This window comes from Sceloporus occidentalis, unplaced genomic scaffold (assembly GCF_023333645.1).
Source record: "Sceloporus occidentalis isolate IW3139 unplaced genomic scaffold, rSceOcc1.0.p SCAF_7, whole genome shotgun sequence".
NCBI classification, from domain to species: Eukaryota; Metazoa; Chordata; class Lepidosauria; order Squamata; family Phrynosomatidae; genus Sceloporus; species Sceloporus occidentalis.
In genome coordinates this window covers 801,796-824,102 of record NW_028316987.1, presented here as the reverse complement: position 1 = coordinate 824,102, position 22,307 = coordinate 801,796, and the positions used below count along the sequence as shown (strand labels likewise).

At 44.4% G+C, this 22,307-nt stretch overlaps 1 protein-coding gene across 3 annotated transcripts; it reads left to right on the top strand.

Moving 5' to 3' along the window:
• Nucleotides 1-5,074: 5,074 nt before the first annotated feature.
• Nucleotides 5,075-22,208, top strand: LOC149308971 (bifunctional polynucleotide phosphatase/kinase-like). 3 transcript variants are annotated; one of them, XM_089531526.1, is made up of 17 exons: nucleotides 5,076-5,259; nucleotides 7,028-7,173; nucleotides 7,829-7,875; nucleotides 8,203-8,652; nucleotides 10,188-10,267; nucleotides 12,203-12,260; nucleotides 12,391-12,498; nucleotides 13,839-13,910; nucleotides 14,015-14,063; nucleotides 14,430-14,500; nucleotides 15,879-15,971; nucleotides 16,285-16,381; nucleotides 17,595-17,656; nucleotides 20,054-20,163; nucleotides 20,252-20,339; nucleotides 21,285-21,346; nucleotides 21,880-22,208. In XM_089531526.1, the coding sequence occupies exons 2-17, from the start codon at nucleotides 7,047-7,049 to the stop codon at nucleotides 21,998-22,000; spliced, it is 1,695 nt and encodes a 564-aa protein (XP_089387652.1). In that variant the 5' UTR covers nucleotides 5,076-5,259; nucleotides 7,028-7,046; the 3' UTR covers nucleotides 22,001-22,208. The 3 variants fall into 3 exon arrangements, with proteins under 3 accessions (XP_089387654.1, XP_089387652.1, XP_089387653.1); XM_089531527.1 differs by having other exon boundaries at nucleotides 5,095-5,145; XM_089531528.1 differs by lacking the exon at nucleotides 13,839-13,910 and having other exon boundaries at nucleotides 5,075-5,259.
• Nucleotides 22,209-22,307: the final 99 nt, after the last annotated feature.

Below are 22,307 nucleotides of genomic sequence, written 5' to 3'. Positions count from 1 at the left end.
TTTACTGCACCAGTTTTTAATGGGACTTGAGCATCCACAGATTTTGGTATCCACAGTGGGTCTTGGAACCAAACCCTAGTGGATACTAAGGGCCCCCTACATAGCACTGTGATTGTGCTTCAACTGCCATAGCTCCATCCCATGGAATCCTGGGATTTGTAGTTTGGTGAGTCTTGAGCTTTCTGCCTTGGAATTCTAAGCTCTCCCTAAACTGCAGATCCCAGAACTCTATGGAACCATGAAAATTAAAGTGGAATTGTACTGCTGCAGTGTGAAAGGGCCATGGGTGTGTAGATTTACTAAAGATGTATTTCCAGGACTTTGACCCCAAGTGGATTTTCTCCTAGCCACTCTCCACCAGGAGGACTGATGGTCTTTAAAAGGAGTAGAGGGAGAAGAAAATAGTTGCATGCCCATGCATGTATCATGGTGGAGGTATTATACTGATGGTATTTAGCAGCTTTTTAAACATCTGAATTGTATAGGTGTCCTATAGTATAAAACACATTTAAGTAGCCTTCAAATAAATATACATATCCAGGATGGAATTAAAAGAAACTGTCTATAAATTTAAGAAGAGAATGGCATAACCAACACATCTAGAACAGCATTCTGTGAGTTCTGTACATTTCACTCAATTTGCACAAAAAGGGCCCATCAACACAAGTGTTCCCAGTAGACCTCTTTGCCTGTCTTCTGTGCTCAAAATTGAAACACAAATCCAGTTTATGCATTTTTATCGAGAAGTTAAAAAGATTAGATTACTCAATAGTATTCATAGGCAGAAAATCCTGAGATTATCCAAAATCTTCCTCTCATAAAAACATTTCTTTCCTGGTACGCTCTTCTGTTCCAGCTCCATGTCCATAGGAGCATAATCGCTCTCTTGATAGGAGAGTTAGGACTCCTGTTAAAGGTTGTTTGGGTGGTAGGGAAGCATCGCAATAAGGATCACAAACACCCACATTGACAGAGAAAAGGCCACAACTTTATTGATTACAGCAACTAGGAAGGGTTGGCCTGAGAAGCATAAGGTTTGATAAGAGGAGTAACTGACTGTACGCTTGCAACTCATGAAGCTGGTTGAGCACATGTGTGCATCTCCACCTCTTGTCACCAGGGAATGCTGATCCAGTATTGCCCTTGCATTGGCAACACAACTAAACTCTCAGCACTCTCGGGTCCCCTGTGGACTCCCAATCCAATGCTCTGCATCACTGGAAACCATGTCCCCAGATTGGAAACCTATGCTACTGCCCCCTGAAAGTTGTGACAGCACATCCTAGACCTGGAACAGAGGGAGGAAGGGAGGGTGGGGAGAAACCAAAACAAAATGGCGCCATCAAGAGGCACCGCATGGCCCTAAATAGGATCACTAACCAATGGGAACCCAGGAAGTGGATGCCCCTTCTGGCCTCTCTGACTCTTTCCCTCACAGCAAAAGGGCCCGGCCCGGTAAGTTGGGTGACCCCCTTTGCCATGGCAGGGAAGCATCACAATACGGATCAGTAAGGGGGGTCACCTTCTGTCAACCCTTGGAAGCTGAATTCAAATGTCCCCCTACCACCCACAATGGAGTCCTGAACAACAGCCCTTTTGTGGGTGTATGTAGTCTGTGAATGCCCCAGATTCCCACATGCTCATCTTCTTTATATAATCAACTGGCAAGCCACATGTCGCCACTGCAATGTCAGCCCCGATGTGAAACGAGTTGCTGCCAAATTCCTTAGCAGGCAGCCCGGCACGCTGAAGGGCCATACGAAGCACTGTCACCACCTGGTACCGTGTTAGTGGCGCACCATCCTTGTGGGTGAACAGTGGGCCTTCTGCTCGGGAACGAGAGGATACGAATTTGCGAAGGGTCCGGACAGGGCACAGTTTATGACCGTGTAGCCTATGGAGGATGATGTCCAACTGGTTGTATTTCGAGCTGTGGAGAACGAGACAGACAGTCTTGCGCCCAAAAGAGACATCCCCCACCTGGAGTGAACGCTCTGAGATGTCCGTCTTGGATGAGGGAACCAGCTCTGCCATCCTCAGAGCCCCAAAGAACGCTGTAACAAACGCAGCTCTGAACAGACGGGCCTCCGATCTGGAGTCGCAGACTCGGTCCAGCTGCTTAGAGACCTTGCAAAGAAGTCTGAAGCAAATAGCTCTCCTGCTGCTGCCAGTTCTGCTTCCCCTCATCCTTCTCCAACCTTCTAACGCCTTCTTTACAGGAAAAGCCGAGCACGGGTCTTGAAACCCCCCTGCCTTGGAGAAGAAGGAGATGCCTGCCAGGTGAAGCGACATGGAGCGAGGGGGGACCCCAGCCTCCTTCAGCCAAACCAAAAATCGTAGAACACTGGGCGTCTCCATAGGCCAATGGGGCTGAAGGCCGGCCGCACCGCCACCGCTGTCTTGTAAGCTCTGAGGGTGTCTGGGGTCAATGACGCCAGGATCCCCTGCTTCACGGCAGGTTTCCAATCTCCCACAGTCCCTCCAGGAAGGGCGAGGGCTCCGCTCTGGGCCCCAAAAGCCACAACCTGGCCTCCATCTTCAACACCAGGAATCCGAACCGCTCGACCCCTGTCTTCCTGCTTCTTCTTCCTGGCCTTGGACCTCTTCTTCCGGGCTTTACACTTCGAAGCGGGTCTTAAGCAGGAATTGCAGGAGGAGGAGGAGGAGCTGCTGCTGCTGCTGCTGGTGGTAGAGCTGCTTCTCGAGGAGTCGGTGCTGGCAGATGAGCTGCGGTCGCTGGAGCTGCTTGGCGACAGCTCCCGGCGTCTGCGCTTTCGCTTTCTGTCCCGTCCGCGCTGCGTGGTGCGTTCGCATAAAGCTGAATCGAGGCGCCTGAGACCCACCACAGAAAGGGAGAGGGATCCCCTCGTGGCCGGAGCGCTGGCCAGTGCAGCTGGCCTGGTCTGGTCCCTGGTGGTCGGCCTAGAGGGCCCTGCCCTCCCTTCCTTTTGCTTTGGGGACATAGCCAAGCTATGCCACTCTCCCTGAGAACCAAAATCAAAATGAGGCGCCAAAATGAAGGTCAGAGGTGCTGCATGGACAACCAGCCAATGGGAGCCCGGGAAACCAGGAAGTGACCGCCTTTTCCTGTCTTCCGACCAATCCCGGGGTACTTCCGGTTACAGAGCCTGCTGGGAGATGTAGTCCCCTCCAGTCTGGAAGTGCCACCCGCTTCCCCCCAACAGCCAATCCGGGCCCTGGAAGCCCTGCGCCATTCCTGCTGGGGAAGTGAACTTCTTTTCCCGGCTCCCCAACCAATCCCACGACACTTCCGGTCCCGGAGGAGGCTGGGAGTTGTAGTCCCCTCTCGGACAGAAGTAAGTGTCAGCCCCAGCAGCCAGTGCCTGCTGGTGGCTGACATTTGAGTGACCTGCTTTTGGTTTTAGAGTCCATTCATACTGCAGAAATAAATGCCTGCCACCTTTGTCCCAGACTGGGACTACATCGCAGGGCTGTCGTGCATGCTTACCAGCACTGCTCTGGACATTACACACGTTCTCCTCCTGACTTCCTTCCTTCCTTCCTTCCTTCCTTCCTTCCTTCCTTCCTTCCTTCCTTCCTTCCAGGGTGCATCTACACTATAGAAATAACACGTCTTGACACCGCTTTTAAGTGCTGTAGCTCTATCCTATGGAATCCTGGGAATTGTAGTTTGGCAAGGTCTTTAGTCTTCCCTGCCAAAGAGTCCTGGTGCCTCCTTGTGGCTACAAGTTATCTCCGACTTATGGCAACCCTAAAGTGAACCTCTCATGGCGTTTTCTTGGCAGGTTGCTTCAGAGGAGGAGGAGGAGGAGGTTGCCATTGCTACCCTCTGAGGCTGAGAGAGTGTGACTCACCTTAAATCACCTGGTGGCTGGGAGTCGTAGGTCCACAACACACTGCAGAAATAACCCTGATGGAGACCCCTTTAACTGGCCTGGCTTAATGCTAGGGAATTCTGGGGAGTGTAGTTTTGTCAGACCTTTAGCCTTCCTTGTCAGAGAGCTCTGGTGCCACAACAGATTACAGTTCCCAGGATTCCCTGGCATTGAGCCAGGACAGTTAAAGAGGTCTGAAACTGGATTATTTCTGCAGTGTGTTTTGGACCTCAGTCCAACCCTCCAACCCCCATACCAGGCTGGTCTCGCCAAACTACAAATCCCAGGTTTCTGTAGGATGGAGCCATGGGAGGCAAAAGTGGTGTCAAACTGCATTATTTCTCAAGTGTAGCTGCACCCCAGTCTGTCACATAGGAATAAAAAATTGTAATTTGTCATTAGTGGAGGGTTTCCCCCCCTTCAAACTGAAGGCACCGAGTGAAAGCATAACAGTTTTGTCTTGTTTAGGGGATGGAAGCAATACACCTTTTCCATGGAGTAAAGGCCCTTTGGAACAGACTTGTGGGGGGGGGGGGAGAAATACTGGGCTTTTGAGTCCATAAGGTCTATAAGAGAGGCCTTGCTTGGTGCAGAGGTTTAAGCATTGGACTAGGACTCTGGAGACTAAGTCACACTCTCTGAACCTCAGAGGATGGCAATGGCAAACCCCCTCTGAAAAAACCTTGCCAAGAAATCCCCATGAAAGGTTCACCTTAGGGTTGCCATAAGCCAGAAACGACTTGAAGGCACACAACAACAACAACAACAACAACAACACACAACAGGATATGATTTTGGACTTCAGTTCCCAGAATCACAGACTATTGGCCAACATGGCTGAGGCTTCTGGGAGCTGAAGCCCCAAATCTCTTAAGGGGCACAGTTTGGGGACCACTGGTATATAGGAATACATCATTTCAGCATGAGTGATTCCCAAACTTGGGTCCTTCAGGGTTTTTTTCTTTTGGACTACAACTCCCAGAAGCCCCAGTCAGCCTGGCCAACAGCCAGGAATTCTGGGAGCTGAAGTTCACAACATTTGGAGGACCATCACTGCCATAGAGGTTTCAAGGGAGATAGAGCGACGCCATTTCGCAACCATAGAGAATGAAGGGCAAGAGTGGCTTCCATGTTTCGAGGAAGATCACGTGGCCTGGATGAACGTTCCATTCCATTCATCTCAACACATGAACCTTGGCTCCTCCCACTTCCGGTAGGCGTGAATAAAGGCATAACAGCGGAAGTAGAAGCCAAATGTGGGGTTTTTTTGTCTCCTGAAGTGGAAGGGGTGAGGCCCTTCCCTTCCTTTGAGAAGAAGGAACCCTTCAGGAATTGAAACTTGGTTGTTGTTACTATTGTTTCCCCCTGTTTGCCCAGCTTTATGGATTGTGGGGCTCTTAAGGTACAGCTGCACCTTCATTTGATATGGATAGTTGTGTAATAAACATGGCTCAGGACAGGGACTGCAGTCAAGACTGGAAATGGGGGAAGGCAGCCATTGAAAGAACTAGACAAGATCCTAAAGAGTATATATATATATATTGTGAGTCCTCTTGGGTCCCTTTTTGGGAGAAAGACGGCATATAAATGAGATGAATGAATGAATAAGATACATCCAACAGAGCAGATACCAAACTGAGGGCTAAAGCACTTGAGGGGTGCTTCGATTGTGTATTCCTGCATGGCAGAGGGTTGGAAATGATGGCCCTGGAAGTCTCTGTGATTCTAGAATGCTAAAAGACTAAAGATATGCAACTAACTGAGCGCTAAAGTCAGAATTGTCCAAGCTGTGGTATTCTCTATTTGGATGTGAGAGCTGGACAGTGAAGAAAGTGGATAAGAAGAAAATCAATCCATTTTAGAAGTGTTGGAGAAGAGTGCTGAGGATGCCACGGATGGCCAAGAAATCAAACAAATGGGTCCTGGAAAAGATCGAGCCTGAACTACCTCTGGAAGCCAAGAGGATCAATTCTTTGGTCACATCATGAGAAGCCATGATTCATTAGGAAAGATGATGATGCCAGGAAAGACAGGGCAGAAGAAAGAGGAAGACTGCAGGCCTGATGGAGAAACTCAATCAGGGAGGTTGCATGCCTGAATATAGAGGATCTAAGCAGACAGTGGAGGTTAGGGAGCCTTGGAGACGTCTCATCCGCAGGGTCACCATGACTCAGAGCCAACTTGAGGGCAGTTAACAACAAAATGCCAAACAGTATAGGAAAGACAGCGGGAAATAAAACATGCAGATATTTTGAAGGGACCTAGAAAAAGAAATGAGCCAGAAATCACCCTGGAAGCCAAGATGACAAAACTGAGCCTGTCATACTCCAGATACATCATGAGAAGGCAAAAACAATAATGCTAGGAAAGGTGGAGAAATGTGGAAAGAGAGGAAAGGCTGCATGCTAATAGATGGACTCTATTAAGGTGGTCATGGGTATGAATTTACAGGCACTTAAAAGAACAGTGGAGGACAGGAGGCCTTGAAGGTGGCTCATTCACAGGGTTGTAATGAATCAGAATCAGCTTGAAAGCAGTTAACAACAACAATTATGTAACATTAATGAGAATTTTGGTGCTTCCCAATTATGGGAACAGAACATACTCCTAAAGTGTGGAATCTAAACAAATTAATAACTGTGCCCCATTCCTACAGTATTTTACTGGGGGCCTCCGCATATTATAGGCTTGTTCCTAACAGTTAACAGCGACAACAAAACTAACAGTGGGACCCAGGATGCAACTGTATTTTCTCTTCTCAGTGCTCCATCTAGTTACTTTCCCTAAATATTTATTTCCGTGTTTCCTTGGTGTCTTTCCCAAATAAGCTTTCAGCCCTGAAATGGAACCGTCCTTATTGAGCCTTCTCACATATCACAAAATCCACTTGACTCCCCTAAGTTCAGAGTCCATTCTTACTCTTATGGTAATGTGCTGACAAGTTACATAACATATGGTGACCTTATGAATTAGAGTCCTAGTATAAGGTGTTGTTGTCTGTTATTCTGATGATATATATTTGCCTCCTAGAAACAAAAAGCATCTAGCTCCTGAAAAGGGGTGGGAACACAGGTCTTGGAACCTGTGTACCACATGAGGGGAAATGAGATTTGTGCAAAGGTATGTGTATGGTGCTATGCAGTTTATAACAGAAATGATTCCTCTTCCAGCTCCAGCTCACCCAACACCATGCGGTGCCTCCTCCTCAGCCAAGACAAGCGTCATGATCCAATTGTGCTACCACATGGTACGACTGTAATTCTGGGTAGGGGACCTGCGACGCGTGTCACTGATAAGAAATGTTCTCGAACACAAGGTATGTAACAGAAAAGAAGTGCTGCCAGTAAAGTGACAAAGAGGACTTCCAGTGGCCTATTTGCATTATATCTGATAAAACTGTATCCCTGAATGTTTGGGGATTCTTTGCATGCTGTTTATCAGAGTCCTGCTCTGTGAAGCTCTCTAGTTTCAGTCACCAATTTCTAACTCAGTGTTGCTAAGTACTGCACTGATCCCTGACTGTTGCTTGCTAAAGTTTAATGTAGTGAAGTTTAGAAATATTTTATTAAACATCACAGAGCAAGAAGTGTGGCTCTTAAAAAACCGTTTTTAATCAGTTGAAAAGTAATACAGTCAGACAAACGCTGTGCCCTAAAGCACTCATTAGTTTTAGTCAGCACTCAGTGTCCTGCCCTGATGGCACTAGTAGTTGCTTTGGCATCCTTAGAGGAAAAGTAGGCTACAAATGAAGTACATTTTTGCATTTTGCTTTTAGCCTTTTTATGCCTGTTATCTACTCATGCTTTCCAGACACTCACTCTTCCTTTACTAAAAAATAAAAAATACTCCTGCCATCACTTCTGATTTTTCTAGTTTAATGTTAAAGATTTTTTTCTACCTGAACTATTTTGCATATGGAGTTTTAATTTCTTCCATAACAAGCCCTGTTATCTCTTTCTGTTCACTTGCAGTGGAATTGCTGGCAAATTATACCTACCGATCAGTTCGAGTCACACAGGTAAGATGGGGAAAATTCAGAATTTCCTTGGTTTGAACAAGTGATACCATATTTCAGATGGAAACTTCTGGTCTGGAGTGGGGGGTGGGGACCAAGAGCTTCTTCTTCTGGGATTGTGGTTGCTGATGGGCCATCCTCAGTGTCAGATGGGTAACCGTAGCTCTCCAGATATTGCTGGACTGCAACTCCTGTGATTCCTTTGCATTGGCTGTTCAGGCTAGGGCTGATGGCAGTTTCAGGCCAAAATGATTTGGAGGGCCACAGCTGTATTCCTGTCTGGGAGGTGGCTTTGAGGTGAAACTACTAATGTAACTAATGTGTTGGCAGCGTGGGGTGAACCCGACATCAGTGGAGGAAATACATCTGCGCTGTGGCGATAGCACAACACTCCAGGAAGGAGAGACTCTGTGCTTAGTAAATGGGTTGTATCCTTACTGCATCCATTTTGAGCAAGATTCCAGCTCCTCAAAGAAAAACCTGCTACACTTCTTCGGTTCCAAACATTCCCTGAAAGAAGAGAAGGAGGATGACAAAAAGGCCCAAATAGCCAAGCGGATCAAGCCTTCCTCCCCTTCTGAGGATGAGGAAGATGACGATGACTCCCGTGTGACTGAGAAGCTGAAGCAGCTGCAGGAGACAGCAGCTAGGGCAGAACAGGTCCTCCCCCCACCTCAGCAGCAGCCTGTCTCCAAGATGGCTCCCCAGCCCTATGACTCCTGGGAGGACCATGGCAAGCTCCTGGTCTTCACAAAGAAAGGAGTGGTGCCTAGCACTAAAGTAAGACCTATTGAGTGTTGTTGTTTTTTTCCTAGGGACTTAGCTGCCAAACAGTACTGCTTGTTGCTTAAGGAACCTTTATGACTAGGATTGGGAACCTATGGCACATCCCTGGTGTCCTGGACTTCATCTCTGGTCAGTATTGGCCAGCATACCTAATTGTCAGTTGGGATTGGAGTTGTAGTTCAGCCACACTGGTGATTTAAAATTCCTAATTTAAGAGAGGCGTGCCAAAAAACTGAGGAAGAAAAGCGAGACACACACAGAGAAAAATGAGGTGGTCATATCCACCTCTGGCTTCAGATCCACTTGCTTCTGTTGGGAGCTTGGCAGATCAAATATGGAAATTTTTTCCTTGGTTGAAAACAGTCTCTTCCCCCCCCCCCCCCCCGCCCTCGGTAGATGAAGAAATAGGGCTGTGCAATTTCACTGTTTAGTAGCAGTTCTATGAGACAAAGGAAAAGATTGCCAGCACTGTTGTGAGAGGAGCAAAACAAGTGTCATCCCTCCCCAACAAGCAAAACCAATCACAAGGGGAGTGGGTTTAGCTCTGGACCAAATTGTGCTACTGCATATGAATCCCTTAACTTCTTTCCGATATCAGCATTAATCCCAGCCTCACTCTTGAATTGAATTCACTGCAGAAGTATCAGAGTTAAAACAGGCAATGCTGTGAATTTTTGGAGGGTGGGAATTTGTGTACCTAAGAGACTACCTCATCTTCTCTGTGTATGTTGTCACTGTCTTCAGGATATCCTCATGGAAAGTTTCCTTTAAGACAAATAAATATGAACTGAAGCTCTGCTTAACTGATTAGTCCTGAGACACCATCCTACTGCCTCTTCTCAGTTAGGGATGGCATCAGCATGATAGTATATTACATATATACTCAACTATAAGACGAGGGCAGATTTTTGAGGCCAAGATTATTGCTTTTGATATGACCCATAGGTAAGTTGAGGGTAAAACTTAGGAGCATGTAACAAAGGATTTAAAGGATGAAGTAAATTAAAACGATGCCAAAGCACTTACAGTATTCCAGCAGGCATAACTGTTTGTGCTTACTGTAATGGCTGGATGGATAAGAGAATGGGGAGTGGGCCAATGCTTTCAGGACAGATTACACTCTTGCCTTTCACCGGGTGCTGGTTCCTTTTTTAGTAAGACTTGAAGTATAGTACTTATAGTGGCCTGTGGATAAGTTGGCTCAGGATTTTTGGGTCAATATTTTTACTAAAATCTTTACACTTGTGCATGAGTATATACAGTAATTCATCTTAAAAGTAATTTTCCAAACTCTTGATGCAGGTTCTGTGCTGCAACAGGCATGGAGAAAATTGCCATTTGTGGTTGTCCTATGCCATTTCTTTATAGATGCACCAAGATAACACCAGTGGACCTTTTTAGCTGACATAAGCCACAGAGGGTGGAAGCAACATTTAGGTGGGGCGGGGGCATGGTAATTTCAAGAATTAGGTTTGATGCCAATCTAGATGAAGCCCCACAGTCTGATCCTTTGTTGTCTTTCTGCCCAGGTGGCAGGCTTTGACCTGGATGGAACCATCATCACTACACAATCTGGGAAAGTGTTTCCAACCAGCCCTGATGACTGGAGGTGAGCACCAGGCTACATGGTAGGAGATAGTATAAGCTTCTGGGCTGTCAGAAGTTGTAGAAATTCAGTAAGACTAAGATATGGGTTCAAATCCCCACTCAACCATAAAGTTCCTAAATTGTCAATTTGTGTCTCAGACTCATATACCACACGGATCTATTGTATGGATATGGGGTAGAGGGGTATGGGGGAAGAGCCAACTGTTTGTCATTCTAGACTACTTTGAGGAAAGGTAGAGAAAGATAATTTGTTGTTATTGTGTGCCTTCAAGTCATTTTCTGACTTATGGCAACCCTAAGGCAAACCCTAAGATTTCATCAGAAGACATTTGCCATTGCCTTCCCATCAGGCTGAGAGAGTGTGACTTGCCCAAGGTCACCCAGTTGATTTTATGGCTGAATGGGGAATCGAATCCTGGTCTCCAGTCATAATCCAACACTCAAACCACTATGCCACGCTGACCCTCAAGGTAATAAATAATACTTAATATTGTGAAGCAGCCTTCTCCTACCTGATACTTTTCAGATATATTGGTGTAGAAGTACTATCATCCTCAGGCAATGGATTGCTAGCTGGGGAAGATGGGAACTGTATTCCAGTTCATTTAGTGGGCACCAGGAGAGGGAAGGTTGTTGTAAGGCAAGAAGGTAATAATGAGTTTTTATCTGAACTATTAAGCATGTGTCAGAAAATAAGTTTGTATGTTCATATTTTTGATGTTATTAATAATATTTTGGGAGTTTTTAGCATAGCAAAAAAAACCTGGCTTACCTTTTCTAGTTTGATTCCTCTTCTGGGATGCAACTGGGTATTATCACACCAAAGGGACTCCAAATTTGTCGCTGGCCAAGTGCAGCTCCCAGGTGCTGCTTTTCAAAGCTGGAAAGGTTCCAGCTTTGGAAAATGGCTGCTGGAGCACGTCTGGGACCTGAGCTGCAGCCATGCTGCACCTGGCTGGCAGCATCAGTGGTGAATTTGGAGTTCCTTTGGTGTGATAATACCCAGCTGCATCACAGAAGAGGATTCAAATTGGGAAAGGTAAGCTGAGGTTTTTTTGCTGTGCGAAGAACTCCTTGATTTTATAAAAATATAGTTTGTTTCACATGAGGTTCTGTTAGCCGCTAGAGAACATCTTTTTGATGGGAGCCTGTACCCATTCGAGCATTCAGTCAGTCAAGAGAGCCAGTTATGTAATAGGATGTCAGACTAGGATGCTGAGGGCCTGAGGTTCTCTCCATCCAGCCCACCTTGTGATCTTGGGCCAGTCGTGTTTTCTCACCCTTGCCAGTCTCAGGGGATTGTTATGAAATTAAAGGGATGAGGAGGTGAATCCTATGTATTGCCTGTGATCCTGGGAACAAGGGTAGGATAAAAATGTAATTAATACATAAAAATAAAAAGTGTGGCGGTTGGTCCTAAGGTAAAGGTATTCCCTTGACATGAATGTCTAGTCATAACCAACTGTAGGGGGCGGTGCTCATCTCCTTTACTAAGCCAAAGAGTCAGCTTTGTCCATAGACAACTCCAATGGTCATGTGGCCAGCATGACTGCATTGAACGTTGTTACATTCCCACCAAAGTGGTACCTATTTATCAACTTGCACTTTATATATTTTCGAACTGCTAGGTTGGCAGAAGCTGGGACTAGAGACAGGAGCTCATCCTATCGTGCAGTACTTGGGCCTCAAACCACCTACCTTCTGATCTTTCAATCATCTGAATTGGCATCTTAACCCACTAAGTCACCATGTCCCATGTACATCCTAGATGTACAAGTAGTAAAATGTAATGTGAGAACAAAGTCTGCTTACATTGCAGAACAAAGGGACTGAAACTGGGTCTTGTGTGTCATTTCTTCATTGGTTGCTTAGTATTGTGTCCATATGAGGACCAAATGTGTGCAAGAATTGGCTTCAACCACTTTTTATTTTGCAGGATCCTGTACCCTGAGGTTCCCCGTAAGCTGAAACAGCTTCAAAGTGAGGGTTACAAGGTACAGTCCTTCCCCAGACCACTTGCTCCAGCCAGCATCCCTACTCCTCACCCATCTTCAGTGCTTTGTTCTTTCCTGTTGTCCAACCTCCCCAATTTCTTCTCCTCTCTCTTCCTCACTACATGGGCAGCTTGTGATCTTCACCAACCAGCTGGGCATTAGCCGTGGTCGTCTCAGACCTGAAGTTTTCAAAGCCAAAGTGGAAGCTGTGATTGAGCGGTTGGGAATTCCACTGCAGGTGAGAGTTGGCTATTGACATGAGGTGTCTCCCAGAATGAAGGGAAGTAGCAGATTGAACAGGGGAATTATGGCATCAGATACCTATGGCACAGCCAAGGAGTGAAATAGTTACTACCCTCTATAACCCTGAACATGACATGCTAAATCCAAAAATGAGGGTTATGTGTATATATTTCAGAGGAAATTCAGTCCTGCAATCCTAAGTATTGCTAAAATGTAAGCAGGAAAGGGTAAGGATAGGAATGGCAATCGGAACATGCAAGCAACAGTATGTGGTTTATAAAGGACCTTGCGATGGTGGCAGTTAAGTTCTGGTGCACCCTGCCTCATGCTCCCTGCCTAGGAAGATTTACTCAGCTCCCCAATCAGTTGACCAAATTATATGGAAATGATAATGAAGGGGATAAAATAAAAATAAAGAGGGAATAGAAGCCAAAATAAATGTATGTTCTCAAATGGGGGCCAGGAGAATGCAGCCCCTCACCCCAATCTCCCAAATGTTCCCAAACGTCTTCTAGGAGCTGGGAAGGCAATTTACAACTCACTTTGGGCCGTTTTACATCCAGTAGAGGCCTTTTTCAAAACAAGGTGAACCAGAGGTAACCTTTGTGGTCATTAGAGAGCAAACAATTGAAATTATTTTATTGAGCTTATCCAGGAACTCCTGGGAAGTTGATGTGGCCACTCATTGCTAACAGTTGCCCATCCCTGTGCTGAAGCATCCCAACTTCTCATTCCCCTCCTTATAATCACTAAATAACTGGACCTTATTATTTGGAAGCAGATTTTTCGGATGTTACATCAGACATAGCCTGGATAATAGACTTTATTCATGGTTACAGATTGTTAAGTAAATGTAGAATAAGTGCCCTGTAAATAAATGAATAATAAAAGGGATGTGGTGAATAATAAATAAATAAAAAGGACACAGTGGCTCAGTGATTAAGATGCTGACTCTGATGATTGCTAGATCGGCAGGTTGGCAGTTTGAGGACCAGGCACTGTGTGATGGAGTGAGCACCTGTCACTAGTCCCAGCTTTTGCCAACCTAACAGTTCGAAAATATGTAAAAGTGCAAGTTGATAAATAGGTACCATTTTGGTGGGAATGTAACAGCGTTCTGTGTTGGCCACATGATCACAGAGTCATTATTAAGCTGGCTCTTCAGCTTAATAATGATGAGCACCACCCCCTACAGTTGGACATAATGTGACAACCTTGTCAATGGGGAAACCTTTACCTTTGCCTTTAAACAAATGAATAAATATCACTTTGTGTTTAATGCAAGGAAGGAGGACAGACAGAGACAGCTGTGTCACCTGCTCTCCTTCTCTGCAGGTCTTTGTGGCAACCAGTGCTGGCATTTACCGTAAACCTGTCCTTGGCATGTGGGATCATTTGTGTGAGAAGGTACTTCTGATCTGGAGGAGAAAAGAAGGGATAGGGGAAAGAAAGAGGTCTGTGCTGCTGCATGTATTGACTGTCTCCTTCTCTTCCCCCACTCCCCCAACAAGGCAAATTGTGGCTTAGCAGTTTCTTTGCAAGAAAGTGTTTATGTGGGAGGTGAGTAAGACATACCATTCAAAGTATGTAATAAAAGGTTGGGCACAAATGTATAGAACCTACATTTGCTGATTTGGTCATAACAGAGCCTGAGAGAGTGAGTGAGAATTGAGCTTAGTTTTGTGCCACTCACTGCAACAGCATAGTCCATTCTGTTTACAAGGCCCATCATTCTATATGATCACAGCACATAACTTGGTAACTTTTTTAGGGCTGTAACTCGAAGATGGTAGAGGATTCTGAGAGATGTAGGCCAAAAGTATATTTTCTGAACTTTGGCAATAATCGCCCACCAGGTGATTTATTTTCTGGTTTCTTGTAATGGAGCTGTTCATGTCTTTCTCCCCCCCCCCCCCCCCAAAATAGATGCAGCCGGGCGTCCACCAAACTGGGCCCCTGGCCATAAGAAGAAGGATTTCTCTTGCAGTGATCGCCTGGTATGAAATAAACCTTACTGCTCTCTTGGCTAACCATACCACACTTCTTGTATATAATAAGATAGTGAGCATGGTGTGTATTTGGCTTTGGAACACAGTAGCCTGAGGAACTGTCTTTTTTATTTTTCAAATGAATTGCTAGACCCCCATGCTACAGTGTAAAAGGTTGAAACATTTTGCCAATAAAATCTTGGAACACAGGATTTAGAGAGTGTGGGGGCTTCCACTTTTATCCCCACCTCTGTATGTAGACTTCCACAAACATCACTGCTGCTACCATCTGCGAGGACTTCCTGTACCATCACTATGGCCTCAAATCTGGGGACCTTCTAGATGTCCTCATGGTTCCGATGCAAGATTTTATTAATCTAATCTCCCCTCCAGACACCACCACCCTTGATTAACTGCTGCTGCCACAGATGCTCAAGCTTTCCAATATTCTTTATCTAACATTCTCGGAGGCTCAAGTGTATAATACAAGAATAATGATTTATTACCCAGAAATTGGACATGACATCACAGATTGCTTGTTTAATACATCTAAATCCTGACATTAACTCTGACCCTGGCTCTAACTAATCTCTGTCTCTGACCTTGACTAGGGCCATGTCTGCACAGAGGGAAAGAAATATTTTCACAATGACCTATTTAGATGACACATTGGCCAAAATGGGCAAAACATGGGTCCAGACTGCACTCCAGGGTGATTCTGTAAAAAGAGTTTGTTTGCTCCAAATCAGGCTGGAACCTCCATTGAATCCCCTGAACATGCAGACTGCAAGCTGGTACGGGGACAGGAGGGGGAATTTGGCAGGTGAGTGGAAGAGTTCAGGAGGAAGCACCCTGAGCTGGGCCAGCCACTAACCTCTTCCCACCTGGAAATTCCAACTCACAGCACAGCACTGTCACTTATTCACATGGTTCCTCTGGCACATACAGTGTTTAAAGGGGGCCAGGACAGGAGGGGAGAAGTGTGTAGACGATCCTCCTAGTACCAAACACATTGGGTGCCGCTTATGCGGACAGCTCATGGGGATTCTGGGCTCCAGTCCATAACATCACAGAGGCCATCTGTAAATTAGGACTTTCATGAGCCTTGGCTTTCCCCTGTCCCCACTGTTTCAGGAAGACTCCAGGTCCTCCTCATTCTCTTGACTCTGAACAGAAATATTCACACTTCTAGAAAATGGAGTAGTGGGGGCTGAGGAATTATGCCATATGAACAGAGAGATGCAGACTGTATGTACTCCATGTACTTCATTGTGGCCATGAAACATGTCTGTTCTTGGTGCCAAAGAACATCCAGTTCTCATCTGTTAACATTTCTCTCTGGCTCCTTCTTCCAGATTAATAGCTCTCCTTCTGTCCATCCTTGCAGTTTGCTCTGAATGCTGGGCTACCCTTCTACACCCCTGAAGAATATTTTTTGGGCTGGAAAAAAGCTTCATTTGTGCTCCCCAGTTTTGACCCGGTAAGCAATTTCTCAGTCACTTCTGTAGCTGGACTGTTGTTCAGATTTGGCTAAGATATGTCACTTTTGAATAGCCAAAAGCAATCTGTACAGCAGTCCTGTAAGGTAAATGTGTATTACATTGGTTTAGTGCTACATATGCATCTTGAAATTGTATACTCCCTTCTTTCTACTTCTCCTGCACAGCCAGGAAGAGCATTATGTCACCAAGTTATTGGTGGCTTCAGTCTGTATCTATGTTGTTGTTGTTGTATTAATTATGATTAATTGCTATTGATTATATTATGATCATATTCTCCCTCTTCCAACCTAGCGGACCCTTGATCCCAAGGCATGCCTATATGATCCTCCAGAGGCTTGCCTGGCTTCATCTTCCCCAGAACTGGTTGTGGCTGTTGGCTTCCCTGCTGGTGAGTGACAACTATGCTCTTCTACCTTCATTCTAGCTTGTTATTTCCAAAACCCAGTGGCTGCCCTTTTGGAGTCTTGAGCAGCAAAGTTAGCTCTTCCTCCAACCTCAAAATGGCAAGACCCAAAACGAAAGCTACAGCCCTTCCCTGAAGTAAAGTTTCCAAATAATTTCATCCAGATTTCTGACCAGAACAGCCATTCTACATAGCATACAATCAGAACCAGTTTCACTTGTGCTGGCAACTCTTTTCTCCATTGGCTCATGAAAAGGGTGGGGAAATGAAGTTTAGATTGAAATAATATATTAATATTAGTTCATTACTAATTCATAATTAATTAATTAAAATGTAATAATATAGTGTTAATACTTTATAATTCATTATTAACTAATGAATTAATAATGAATTCATTATAACATACTATATAATATATTATAGTAATTATAATTTGTAATAAAAAGGTTTCTAGTCTGCAAGCCACAGCATGACATTATTTGTTGGACTAGGACTCTGAGAGACCAGGGTTCAAATCCTCATTCAACCATAGAAAGCCACTGGGTGACCTTGGACAAGTTACATTCCCTCAGCCTTAGAGGAAGGCAGTGGCAAATTTCCTCTGAATAAATCTTGCCAAGAAAACTCTAGGATAAAGTCACCCTAGTCACAGTTGACTTGAAGGCACCTAACAAGAAGAGTTCTAGTTGTTGTTCACTGCCCTTGAGTCGATCCTGACCCAGTGGATGAGACGTCTCTACAACGCTCTTCCACTACTAGAACTCTGAAATAAGGTACCCGTTGGGAGGTCCACTTGCTCCAGTGGCTATGTTGACCGGAAGATTCTAAGGGTTGTCATCCATAAAAGTAACTTTTTCAGCTCTAGGAAAGATCCAGAGAAGCTGGAGTGAAATGAAGCTATTTCTTTGTCTCTTTTCTATAATGGCATGGCAGTAGTTGCCAGTAGTCATGAGGCACAGAAATAAGCAAGTATAGAAAGAAAAAAGGAACACGTGTGACTTTTAGGAAGGTGCAAGAGAAGGAGGAGCAGCAGCTTCACAAAATCTTGCATTCAAATCAAGGACGTCTGAAATATATGTGTATTATTCGAGTGAGATGCTTCAACTTTACCTCCCTGAACTTCTGAAAAACCCGTCTGTACCACCATTGTCAATCCACCATCTAATAGTAATGTGCTCTTTTTCCTGTCGTGTTCCAGCTGGCAAGTCAACTTTTTTGAAGAAACATTTGGTCTCTGTTGGTTATGTTTATGCTAACCGGGTAAGTAACTAAACTTTGATTCATCCTTCCTCAATTCTGACAGAGTAATGTTGTTTCTATCGAAATTGCTTCAGTGGCAGACAAAAGGGAATTGGAGGTTTTGGCGGAAAGTCTTTTATGCAGGGCTGGTGGAGTTAGCCGAGGCAGCCACTAAAATTCTATTGAGAATGTAGAATACTGTGAAGAAGCTCCACATAGGTGCAGGATAGCCCAGTTATATGAGGCACAGAGACTACAAAGAAGAAATCAGTCTTACACCTGCATCATTTTCTCCCCCCCCCCCTTTGGTCATTGTGGAAGTTGGCATTCCCTTCCTCGCTCTACAATAACCAAAGCCTCCCCTTGGATTTAGCACTGAGCCACTGCAGCCTTCAGCACAGTCATTCTGTAGCTTATGGAGAACAGGGGCAGGGATGAGATGGAGAAGTGTGTAGCTTCTATAGCTAGCTGTGAAATGATTGCATCAGCTCTAGAGAACTCCAGGGTATCCGAGTGGATCTCAATCATTTCATGTCAGTGTACAATGTAATCATTTCATGTCATGAGTACTGGCTCATAGCCAGATGCTTGTCTCTGTTAGAGGGGGGATGGATGGTTAAAGATTATTCTTGGAACAAAAGGCTTGCTAGAGCCTTTACTTCAGTCACAGCAGAGGTACCCATGCTAGGATGGTGAGTTTGATTGAATCAAATTGCAGGCAGAAAAATGTTTCGAATCCTCTGCAGGAGAAACATTAAAGAAACACATTCCTAGAAAGAAATAGCTTTATCCTTTCTAAATTAATCTAAAACTAATTCTTTCTAGAATCAGAGGACTTAAATATGGTAGTACACGTGCTAATAACCTCAAGGCTGGACTTCCGCAATGCATTAATCATCAGACTACTCTTGTATCTTATCTGGAAATGCCAATTGGTTCAGAATAAGGTATCCAGACTGATTATGGGTGCATCCTGGAGTGTTTACATTACACCCATCTTAAAGTCATTCCACTATCTGCCAGTTAGTTTCTGGGCAAAGTACAAAGTCTTGGTTACCTTTAAAGACCTACATGGTTTGAGTCCAGGTCACCTACAGAATAGCCTTTGATAAAAATTTAATTTAAAAAAAATAGCCTCTTCCTGTACAACTCACTTTCTACACTCAGATCCTCTGGGAAGTGTTTGCCCCAACAGGTCAGGACTAGACTGGCCACAGTTTCCCAGAGAACCTTTTTTTGTCTGCTGCTCCCAGTCTGTGGAATGACCTGCTGGAAGAGGTACGACAGCTGAAAGTGCTGACCGTATTCCAACCAGCATTAAAGACATACCTCTTCCGGCAGGCCTACCCAGGCAATTTTAAATCATGACTTTTTAATTTCTATATTCTGAAGAATGTGCTCTTATGAGTCTATTTTAGCAGCTTTATAGTATTGTATTTTAACTATTTGTTTTATGTGTTTTAAATTGTGTTTTGTATTTTAATGTGCTGTACTTTGAGGAGAGGTGGGAAATAAATAAAATTTATATTATTAAAAGAGAAAAGGATGGGAGAGAGATACATAGCAGCATGTCCTCCCTCGTCAAAGAACAGATGGGAAGAGGTTGTCTTTTGCAATAGCAGGCAGTCAACTAATCCTGACAGAACCAGATGTTGGACTTCATCACACAGAAAAAAATCAGGGGTTTAAACAGTCATTTCCCCAGGAAAGTTGTGCAATCGTGGTGAAAGATTTTCACACGACGTCATGATTAAAGAGACCTTATCCTGGGAATAACCAGCAACAAATAGTTCCCAGGAAAATGACTGTTTAAACCCCCAATTTTCCTCACATGTGATAAACTGCAATGTTATCTGCCTATAATGCTTTTGGTAGAGATGTCTGACAGAGAAAGCAAAAGCAAGCAAGAAAGGAAGACAAAAGGCCCTAATCCCTATCTAAGCCATTTCATCCCTAATGGACAAGAGAGCAGAAAGAACAAATGTGGAAGTTCTGTTTCTTCCAACAGTCCCATTCCCCCAGCTCTCCACCAGCCTTGAAATAGTTGGGACAGAGGGGAGACTGCAGCACCTCTGCAATAGGGTTGGTTAATGGCCAAGTATAGTGTAGTAAGCCACATAGTATTCTAACCATTATCTTTCATCATTCCCAGCTAGTATGGCTGGGCTGTGCAACTGACGAGAAGTTTAGTTCATTATACCTGGAGAGCACCAAATTGGAGAAGGCTGATGTAATGAATGGAAAGGAACATTTCATTTTCCAGATGTATAGGACATCATCTTTCACAGTTCCATATCTTTTGCCATGCTGGATGGGACTGGAATTGTAGGCTCCAAAATCTGCAAGTCCAAAGGTTCCCTCACCTTTGTTCTAATGAGATTACTCTTTTATTGTAACTTGTATTCCCATTCCACACAGGACACACTTGGTTCATGGCAGAAGTGTGTAAGTCTGTGCCAGGCATCACTGCAAGCTGGGAAGAGTGTAGCAGTGGACAATACCAATCCTGACCTAGAATCAAGACACAGGTGAGGCCCCTCCTGTCATTACTAACCCAGAGGAGTGGGAGAGGGGTTGAATTCTCTGGAAAAACGATCATCCCTTTTCTCCACCTAGGTATATTGAGTGTGCCAAGGAGGTGGGTGTCCCCTGCCGCTGTTTCCTCTTTACTGCTTCATTGGAACAAGCCAAGCATAACAACAGAGTAAGTACGATAGGGTTTTTCAGTTTGCCTGTTCCAAAGAAATCAGGTCACTTGGTTGGAATCATATAACACCCTGCATCCCCCAATCCATTATTCTAATTTCGCTTCAATTCTGGAAAAATAAATCAAAATGCAAAGGACCCCCCCCCCCCCCGCTTTCTTTAGATGAGGCTTATAAACAAAATAGGGTTGCTAGTTTCCAGGCCACACATGATGCCTCTTATGTAGGCAAAGTACAGCCCTGGAATCACATGCCTGTCCCTGCCCAAAATTTTATCATTAAAATAGCTAGTTGCACTTGCAAAAGTGAAAGGGGTGGGGAACAGTAGCCATTTAAAGACGTTCTTTAAAAATCAGAAATGACAAGAAGCTCCAGGATTGCCTAAACATTGGTGAGGGATGTTAAGAGCTGCATGTCAACATAACCTGGAACTCGAGATTTCCCAGTTCGTCTCTAACTTATGGTCTGATTCCAAACTCTGGCAAAATGGGATGCAACCACTAATGCATAAGGCATTGCATGACTGATATTACACCTTCTGTTGTCAAATTCCCTCTGTTCCTAAAATGTGGTGAAGTTGGGATATGCCGGATGTTCTTAGACTCCACTGTCTGATGGGCCTTGTCCACACATCTTTTTACATCATCCCACCATTCAACTTTCATTTTTTTAGTTACTGTTATTAAGTTCCACAATAAAATTTTCAGTTATCCAGTCAGCTCACATCCAAACACTGAGGCAGACATACAACTAAACACAACTTACATCAGGGCTTGAACAGATATCATGTCCCAGAAAGTGAAGTCTGCACTTTTGGTCCCTGTGCCTAGCAGTCGAAGCAATGGTACATCCATTTATCCACACTTTCCACATAGCCCACTATCTTACTGCCCATCACAGTACTTTGTATGAAATATTTGTCTTGCTCTTTGGTTCTTTTTCAGTTTCGGGAGATGACGGAGAAGGGCCATGTGCCTGTTAATGATATTGTTCTGAACACTTATAAGTGAGTTTCTGAATGTCCTTCAGAGGGAAAGGTGGCTTGCAGTGAAATAGGTGGTGTTGCTTTTGGACAACTATCTTCTACCTATGGGTCTCAGGATGTGCCCCCTGAATAGTTCAGAATACTTGTTTTGGAGAAAAGTGCTAAAGATACAAATTTGGTAATATTACAAACTTAGCAGAATTGTTTATTTCTGGTACTGCAACAAATAAGTATTTCCTATGCCTACAGTCCAGCTTCACTTGAATAAAAACAAGCAGAAGTACTAAGTTTGTTATCCAGTAAAGAATCTGCTTTGAATTAGAGCTGATCTCTGATGAGTTATATGTCCCTTATCCCAGTGGCCTTCAACTCTCTGGAGTCTTTAATTTTATAATGGAGCTTCCCTCACTTCATGAAAATCTGGTCCCCTGCCACATAACATTATGCAGTTCCACTACTTTTGGTCTAGAATAGGATGTCTTTACGAAAAAGTTATGTCGCGGCTCCACTCGCTATTGAAATACCCCTTAACTGGCCATCTTTCTTTTTGACAGGAGTAAATACGTGGCACCATCATTAGAAGAAGGTTTCTCTGAAATCCTCAAGATTCATTTTGTACCTAAGTTCACAGACTCTCAAATGGAATCACTGTACCGTCAGTTTTCAGAAGGATGACAGCAAACTAACAGTGCATCAGCACCCTGGCCTTGCTATTTAACACCATGTCTGACCAGGCCCTTAGGAAATGTGCTCCTGTTGCTATTTAGGCATGATTATGGAGTGTGTGAGCTCCCCCTGCTGGTCAGAGGGAAACAAGCATATGATTTCTCCTTGCCTTTGGAAGATTTTTTTTTAGAAACCAATGTGAAATAAAGTTGTGTGACCTAAATAGCTGTCCTTTTCTCTTCTATAAATTCTCCTTGAGCGAAGAGAGTACAAAGGCAAACATCCTATCAGTCTCATGTATATGGCAATAGACTAA